General features: G+C 50.1%; 1 protein-coding gene across 1 annotated transcript; it reads left to right on the top strand.

Annotated features, from left to right (window-relative positions):
- Positions 1-2,188: 2,188 nt before the first annotated feature.
- On the top strand, positions 2,189-2,596 carry LOC138370886 (polyhomeotic-like protein 1). The gene has a single exon (XM_069335528.1). The coding sequence runs from the start codon at positions 2,189-2,191 to the stop codon at positions 2,594-2,596; it is 408 nt and encodes a 135-aa protein (XP_069191629.1).
- The last annotated feature ends 5,586 nt before the right edge of the window (positions 2,597-8,182 follow it).

Genomic DNA, 8,182 nt, shown 5'->3' with positions numbered 1-8,182 from the left:
GTGTGTGTATATGTGTGTGTGTGTGTGTGTGTGTGTGTGTGTGTGTGTGTGTATATGTGTGTGTGTATATGTGTGTGTGTATATGTGTGTGTATATGTGTATATATATGTATGAGACCGAAAAAGTAAGATTAATAATTCTAACACGAATTTTCTCAATATTTCTTATGTTTCTTTTCACTGTTGATGGTAATTGAAAAATCAATTCTCCAAAATTCATTTTTATTTCTAATCTGACGCGACACTTGAACGCGTTTTGTAATAACTTATTACATTTTCAAAGACTATAGTTTACACACAAACAACTATAACCTGCAAACACTAAACAGAGTCCTATTATGCTATAATTTAAATTTAAACGGCTTTCATTTTATTTACCTGTATTTGGGCGAGATGATATGTTAAAACAGTTTTGGATGAGGTGAGAGCACAAGACAGAACACGAAACAATGGGTATAATATTGGGTAAGTTTAAAGGGAAGAATGGAAGTAACTGCAAAGGGCCTATTGGCCCATATTTCTTGATGCTTCTATATTGGTGCGGAGTCTTAAAGTGGGTAGAATATAGTTGTGCATTAATTGGCTGTTGATTGCTGGTGTTGACTTCTTAATGTGTAGTGCCTCACAGATATCAAGACGCCTGCTATTGCTGTATCTATCGATGATTTCTGTGTTTTTTGTTAAGACTTCTCTGGTGATGGTCTGGTTGTGGGAAGAGATTATATGTTCCTTAATGGAGCCCTGTTGCTTATGCATCATTAATCGCCTGGAAAGAGATGTTGTTGTCTTGCCTATATATTGAGTTCTTTGAGGCTTACAGTCCCCAAGTGGACATTTGAAGGCATAGACGACATTGGCCTCTTTTAAAATGTTCTGCTTTGTGTCTGGAGAGTTTCTCACGAGTATCTTGGCCGTTTTTTTTATTTTATAGTAAATCGTCAATTGTATCTTCTGATTTTTGTCTGTAGGGATAACGTTCCTACTAACAATATCTTTCAGGACCCTTTCCTCCGTTTTATGAGCTGTGGAAAAGAAGTTCCTGTAAAAGTGTCTAATAGGGGGTACAGGTGTTGTGTTAGTTGTCTCTTCAGAGGTTGCATGGCATTTTACCTTCCTTCTTATGTCTTCAACGAAACCATTGGAGAAGCCGTTGTTGACTAGGACCTGCTTTACCCTACAGAGTTCTTCATCGACTTGCTTCCATCCTGAGCTGTGGCTGAGAGCACGGTCGACATAAGCGTTAACAACAACACTCTTGTACCTATCTGGGCAGTCACTGTTGGCATTGAGGCACATTCCTATGTTTGTTTCCTTAGTGTAGACTGCAGTGTGGAAACCTCCGCTCCTTTCCATGACGTCTCTAAAAACGCTCGGTTAAATGCCAGTGTTGGCACTGTTCTCCTCTCACACCATGTTGCAACTGGTGTTTGGGACCGCAAAGATTGCAATGAGAATATTAAACATATCCTCAAAGCCCAAGGCAATTCTGTCCTCCATGTGGACATGTTTACTCGACCCCCCTCATGGTCGTCGCCGTCAGCCCCTTCGAGTTGTAAAAATCACCTTTGATAGTAAGACCCTTCCGCCCTCTATTATTCTTGCTGGTGTTAGATGCTCCATTCAGGAGTACATTCCCTCTCCTACACTTTGCAATAAGTGTTGGAAGTTCGGGCACGGTGTCCTCAAATCCACAAGTCAGATTTTGTGGCGTAATTTGTTAACACCAACGTTAACAATAGAAATGCCTCCACTAGCCAGGATAGGAAAACACTATTTAAACTGTTAACAAATAGTGTTTTTGGTAAAACACTCCTGAACCCAGCCCGTTATGCCACTGACACCAACCTAGTGACTTCTGCCAAGGTCTTTTTACGTGAGGTGAAGAATCCACGCTTTAAACGTATGGTACATTTAGGTGACAATAAATTATTGTCGATGAGTTCCAGACCATTCATTAAAATTACTCATCCTAATTACATTGGGTTCCAGATTCTTGAGCTAGCAAAATTCAGTTTGTACCATTTTTGGTACAGGGTACTTAAGAAGTAAGTGAGTAATTATAAATAGAAGGCACCAAACCGGGAAGGCTATGTAGCACCATCAAATGTGCGGGATAATCTGATTATCCCACACATTTGACAATAATTTATTATCAAATGAACACAGACGGACAATAATTTGTCACCTAAATGTACCAGCATCCCCGGGCAGCAGACAATCTTCAGCAGGGGAAGCAGGTACTACACCAACAGCAGCAGCCGAGGACCGCACAAAAGCCTCTGGCCGCGGATGCACCTCCGCCACCACCGAACGAAGAACCCCCGAGGCAGGAACTCCCGTTCCCACAGAGCACACAGGTGAAGCAGACGTACTATGGCCCAACCAGACAGGGACAGAGGGAGCACTTGCCGAAACCGCTGCTGGAACCACCCCAGGCACCCCGCCAGGGCGAGAAGGCGACGAGGAAGCCCCCTGCGTATCCAAAGGAGGGAAGTCACCCTCCAAGAACACGGAGGGAGCCTCAGCCCAAAGGGCCACATGGCCCTCAGCATCACACCGGAAACAAGTGCGAGTCTGGCCCTGATAAAAGACTCTGAGCGAGAGCCCACGATACAGAAGTCGAGATGGAACAAGTGATGTAATCTTCATACCTTGCGTACGAGAGCCTGTACGCAGTCCGCTCAGCCGGCCTGTACGCAAAAGGCTGAATCGGTGAAACTGCACCACCCCATACTTCTCAAACACAGACCGCAGCTCGACCTCAGAGAATGTCACCGGTACACCATGCACACTGACATACTGCACGACCCCCCAGGGATCCGAAATTGCTACATACACAGCCGAGGCGGAGACTTGAACCGAGTGGCCGGCTCAACACGCCACAAACTCCTTGTACAGCGAGCTCCCGCAGAAGGCCACCGCCACTCGCGTAGGGGAAAGCTTTTCCAGGCCGATCAAATCCCGGACGTCCACGTTGAGCACATCGACGATGATAACTTTCACAAGCGGCCAGTCCACAGCCCCTGAGAAGTCAAGGCACACCGTGTCCACCCGCCTTACGCGGGACACACCACCAACCACCATACCACCAGCCTTACGCGGGACACACCACCAACCACCATACCACCAGCCGGGCCCTCCGGCCAGCGGGCGCACCACACCACAATCCACACCCGCCTCCACTCAGCACCAGGCGACAACTGGCAGGTCAAACGAGCACGTCCTGGTCCTCTGGTGGCCAGTGAGCGAATCCGCATGGTGTAAACATAGGGGTAGATCGTTTGTTAGTCTAGCTATTTCAGGTCTTGTGTTTCATGTCAATTAAGAGCCAGTAACCATTATTAGAAGAGAACAGCTGTTCCATCATTATCTTCCCTTCACTAATGAAGGAGTTTATCTCATCAGACGATAGTCTAATTAGAACCCCATAGGGCAATTTCTAAGTCATACCCCCCCCCCCCCTCCCCATCGGCGTCGTGAGGGGGCTTCGTGGTCTGCTGCCGGAGTGAGATGCTCCGTGGGACAGTCCTCTGTCCTGTTATGGCCTTGCTGCTGTCTATACTAATTATGCCGGATTGCTTTTCCTTTTCATTACGTTTCGTTTTTCACCCCCTCTTCTCCTATCTGCTTGTCGTTTCCTGCCGACCTTTTGCTTGTTTTGGACTATTTCTTTGGACTTCTTCTATTTTGACGCCCGGGTGCTTAGGGAGGCGTAGAACTGTTGTACCCGACGTCTCGAGCGAGGGGAACCTTTTATTGTCAATCCCCCTTTCGTCGCTGAACCCGATCTCGACGGACTGACGGTTCTTAAGGTGGCGTTTGTTGGGCGTATACTCACGACGCACCCCTTGGGGGGGCCCCGGAACGATAGCTTCCAACAGGAAGCTATCGGCGATAGCTTCCTGTTGGGTGTCCTGCCTGTAATTGTGGCTCCATGGTGGGTGTGGGGGCACATTCGTGGATGAATTTCTTTCTCTTCATCTCTATGTCGATGAATGTTTCCGTTGTACCCTCTCAGGCTCGTGGGTTGGGCGACCAAGCCCCCGAGTCGGCCTGTATTGGAAGACCAGGCTCTGTAGCTCCCGCTGCGTTGGGCCCTGACCTTGCTCCTCCTTTGACCGTCCTGACTTCTTCCCCCAGCTCCCCTCCCTCCTCTGTGGTTGGGTCGAGCCTCCAGCCCCCAGTGGTGACCACTTCGTCCCCTGGTGTGGCTAAGTCTCTCGTTGTGACTACTGCGCCTTTTCACCCCTCTCTCTCTGGGGGTTCTCAACGCCGTTCGCGCCCCAGCCGCACTCGCTCGATTCCTTCCCGTGCTGACGTGTATCAGGCCTTGTTTGGTCCTGCTTCATGGGGCAACTACTTTGATCTCCTCCCTCTTGATTCTGCGCCTACTGACGATTTCTCCCTCCATCGGCATCTTGTAGATTTCGTGGATGCATCTGTTACTTTCAACCCCACTCGTCTCGGTCCAAGTGTCGTTGCTGCTCCTTCTCAGGATGCAGCTTCCCGCTTGGCTGCCTTATCTTGCCCTATCTTGCCCTGGCGAGATCCCAGTTCGGGTCTCCAAGAACGTTCCGATGAATGCCAGTGTTGGCACTATTCTCCTCCCACCCCATGTTGCAACTGGTGTTCGGAATCTGCAGGATTGCCACGATGATATTCGGCATATCCTTGATGCCCAAGGCCATTCTGTCCTCCAGGTTGACTCGTTTACTTGTCCCCCTCGTGGTCGTCGCCGTCAACCACTTCGCGTTGTGAAGATCACCTTTGATGGTAGGACCCTTCCATCCTCTGTCATTCTTGCTGGTACTAGGTGCTCTGTCCAGGAGTATATTCCTTCTCCTCGACTTTGTAACAAGTGCTAGAGGTTTGGGCATGGTGCCCTCCGCTGCTTTGGGACTGTCTCTCTCTGTCCTTTGTGTGGGGGTGAAGGTCACTCTAAGTCGGAGTGCACTTCTCCCCAAGCTCGCTGCCTCAACTGCGGTGAGGCCCATCCTACCTTCTCCCGTGCGTGTGTCCATTACAAGCTTGAGGCTACCGTCCTCAACTTGAAGCACCGGGAGCGTTTATCTTTTCCTGAGGCGAGACGCCAGGTTCGCCGGCTCCTGCCTTCTACTAACGTCTCTTATGCTCGTGTGTTACGCTCTTCCTCTCCTCGTCCTTCCCTCCTTCCTCAGACTCACAACAGTTTCCTGGCCTTGGAACCTGATACGCCCACTGCCCCCTCCTCGGTTCCTTTGCGATCTGTCCAGAGGGGTCCCCCTCCTGGTCCTCTGTCTGAGGTTCCTCTTCTTTCTACCCGGTCTGTCATGTCTCCTGTGTCTTCTCCCTCGTCTCCCTCCGATCCTCCTTCCCATCCTCTTCCTCCATCTATCGGCTCTCCCCGCCGCCTGTCGGTGCAGGCGGATGTCCATCGCTCTCCTAACGGCCGTCGTGTGTGCTCTCGTTCAGCTTCTCCTGTTGAGACACTGGAATCCGTTGCCCGGTACGTAGTTGCTGGGACACCAGTCTCTTTAACTCAGAAGCGTAAGCCTGGCTCCTCTCCTTCCTCCTCCCCGGCGGGTAAGAAGGCTTCACCTTCTTCCTCATCTCCTACTTCTGGCTCTGTTGCTCCTTCCCTTCCCATTTCAGTGATTGCGCCCCCTGTTCCTGCTATGGAGGTTTCTTTGCCCCCTGCTTCCCTTTCGGTTGCTGCTCTTGCTGGGGTGCGCTCCCCTCTTTCTACTTCCCCTCTTCCTGCTGCTGTCCTTGACTGCTCCTATCTGATGTCTCCTCCTCTTCCTCCTCCTCCCTCTCCTCCGGACCCCGCTCGCCCACCTCTGATCTGTTCTCCCGTTTCCTTCCCTCCGTCTTTGCTCAGTTTACCCATGCCCGCTAATCCTAACTTTGCTGACCCTGATCCCGACCCTGATATTCTTTAACGTGCTCTGTTGCTCTTTTGCCTTTGTTTCTTCCTTGTTCTCTGTTTTTGTCCTTTCTCTTCTCGTCGTTGTCCATTCTTCAATGGAACGTTCGAGGTTATTACGCCAGTTTCCTCGAACTCCAACTTCTGATTTCGCGGTTTTCGCCCCTTTGTGTCTGTCTCCAGGAGCCCCCCCCCCCCAGACGTTGCAGAGGCTTCTAATTCTTCTGCTCTCTTGATTCGTGCGCTGATGTTCCCTTTGTTTCTTTATTTTTTCCTTCGCCTCTCTATTGTTCTGCAGCTCGTATCTTTGTGGGGAAAAGGTACACAGTTTGTTCCATTTATCTTCCCCCGAGTGTCCCGCTTTCTTTTCCTGATTTGAAACACCACCTAGACTCCTTGCTGGAGCCTGTGCTCCTGCTGGGTGACTTCAATTGTCGTCATTCTCTTTGGGGTGACGTTCTGACGAATACTCGGGGTCGCCTTCTTGAGCCGTTTCTCCTCTTCTTCCGTCTCGTCAGAATTCTGGTGAGCCCACTCATTTGGACTCTCGGACTCGCACCCTTTCTTGTCTTGATCTTTCTCTCTGCTCTTCTCTTTACTTAGATTTCACGTGGCAGGTTGTTGATGACCTCCATGGAAGTGATCATTTCCCCATCCTTGTTTCCTTTTTCTCTTTTCGCCCTTCCCTCTCTTTCCCTAGGTGGCAGTTTGCTAAGGCGGACTGGAACCTATTTACCCTCAGTGCTGCTCTCTCTGACCTCTCCCTTCTGCCTCTCTCTGGCGCTCTCTTCCTTTTTCATGATACTGTCTTCAACGCTGCTCTCCGCTCTATTCGTCGCTCTTCCTCTCGGGGTCCACGGAAGTGCGTTTCCCGGTGGAATGCGGACTGTGCTCGGGCTGTCCGCTGTAAGCGTGCAGCCTGGAAGAGGCACCGCCGTAGGCAGACGACCGATTCTTTTCTTTTCTTTCGGAAAGCGAGTGCGGTGGCCCGTAGGGCCATCCGTACGGCTAAACGTGAATGTTGGGCATCATATGTCTCAACAATTACGTCCGAAACTTCTCTGGCCCTGATCTGGAAGCGTATCCGCAAGATAGCGGGTAAGTTCGTTCCCGATGATTCACCGGTCCTTCACCTCCATGATAATCTTGTGGCGGACCCGTTGCAGGTCGCTTCCGTACTGGGTTTCCACTTTTCTTCTGTTAGCTCTGGTCTTCACCTTCCCCAATCTTTCCTTCTTCGTAAACCTGTCCTTGAGTCTCGTCCTTTAGATTTCTGCACTCGTCTTCAGCTTCCCTATAATGATCCCTTCTCTCTCTCTGAACTTCGTTCTGCCCTGGCCCTCTGCGGTTCTACGGCGGCGGGCTCCGATGGTATTCATTATGAGATGCTTCGCCATCTCCCTCCGAGCACGTCTCAGTATTTACTGAGTCTGTATAATCGGATCTGGGAGTCGTCGTCAGTCCCTGAGGACTGGCTCGATGCCGTTGTCCTCCCTGTTCGCAAACCGGGGTCTCTGGGTACTTCCCCTAAGGACTTTCGCCCTATTGCCCTCACAAGTTGTGTTTGCAAACTATTTGAACGTATGGTTAACGTTCGTCTGATGTGGTTCCTGGAACACCATCACCTCCTCTCCCCTTCTCAATTTTCCGCAAGTGCCGCAGCACGACAGATGTCCTGGTGAACTTGGTCTATATTAGTACTGCTTTTGCTGCGAAGACCTCCGTTGTTGCCGTCCTTTTTGATCTGGAAAAGGCTTACAACACCACTTGGCGGTATCATATTCTATCTCAACTTCATTCTTTTGGCCTTCGTGGTCGTCTCCCTCTCTTTCTTCGCAGCTTCCTCTCTCGTCGTTCCTTTCAGGTGCGCCTTGGTACCGCTCTCTCTGCCTCTTTTCAGCAACACGAAGGTTTGCCCCAGGGTAGTGTTCTGAGGACTACTCTTTTTCTGGTTGCTCTCAATGGTCTTCTTTCCTCTCTTCCTTCAGGTGTCTTCTCCGCTCTCTATGTCGATGATCTTACCCTTTGCTGTCAGGGTGATGATTCGCCTCTCCTTTGGCGCCGGCTTCAACTTGCAATTGATGCCGTGTCGTCTTGGGCCACCGATCATGGCTTCAAGTTCTCTACTTCTAAGACTTGTGGCATGACTTTTACGCGGAAACGGGTCGTTCTTCGTCCCTGTTTGTCACTTTATGGTCATCTCCTTGAGTACAAAGATTCCGCGAAGCTTTTGGGGTTATTCCTTGACACTCGTTTGTCTTGGTCTCCCCATATCTCT

Source organism: Procambarus clarkii, chromosome 4 (assembly GCF_040958095.1).
Source record: "Procambarus clarkii isolate CNS0578487 chromosome 4, FALCON_Pclarkii_2.0, whole genome shotgun sequence".
Lineage (NCBI taxonomy): Eukaryota > Metazoa > Arthropoda > Malacostraca > Decapoda > Cambaridae > Procambarus > Procambarus clarkii.
The sequence above is the reverse complement of the archived record's forward strand: the minus strand, read 5'-3'. Positions and strand labels throughout refer to the sequence as shown.

Coding starts and splice junctions, on each gene's coding strand:
- LOC138370886 (XM_069335528.1), top strand. CDS start 2,189: ATGTACCAGCATCCCCGGGCAGCAGACAATCTTCAGCAGGGGAAGCAG.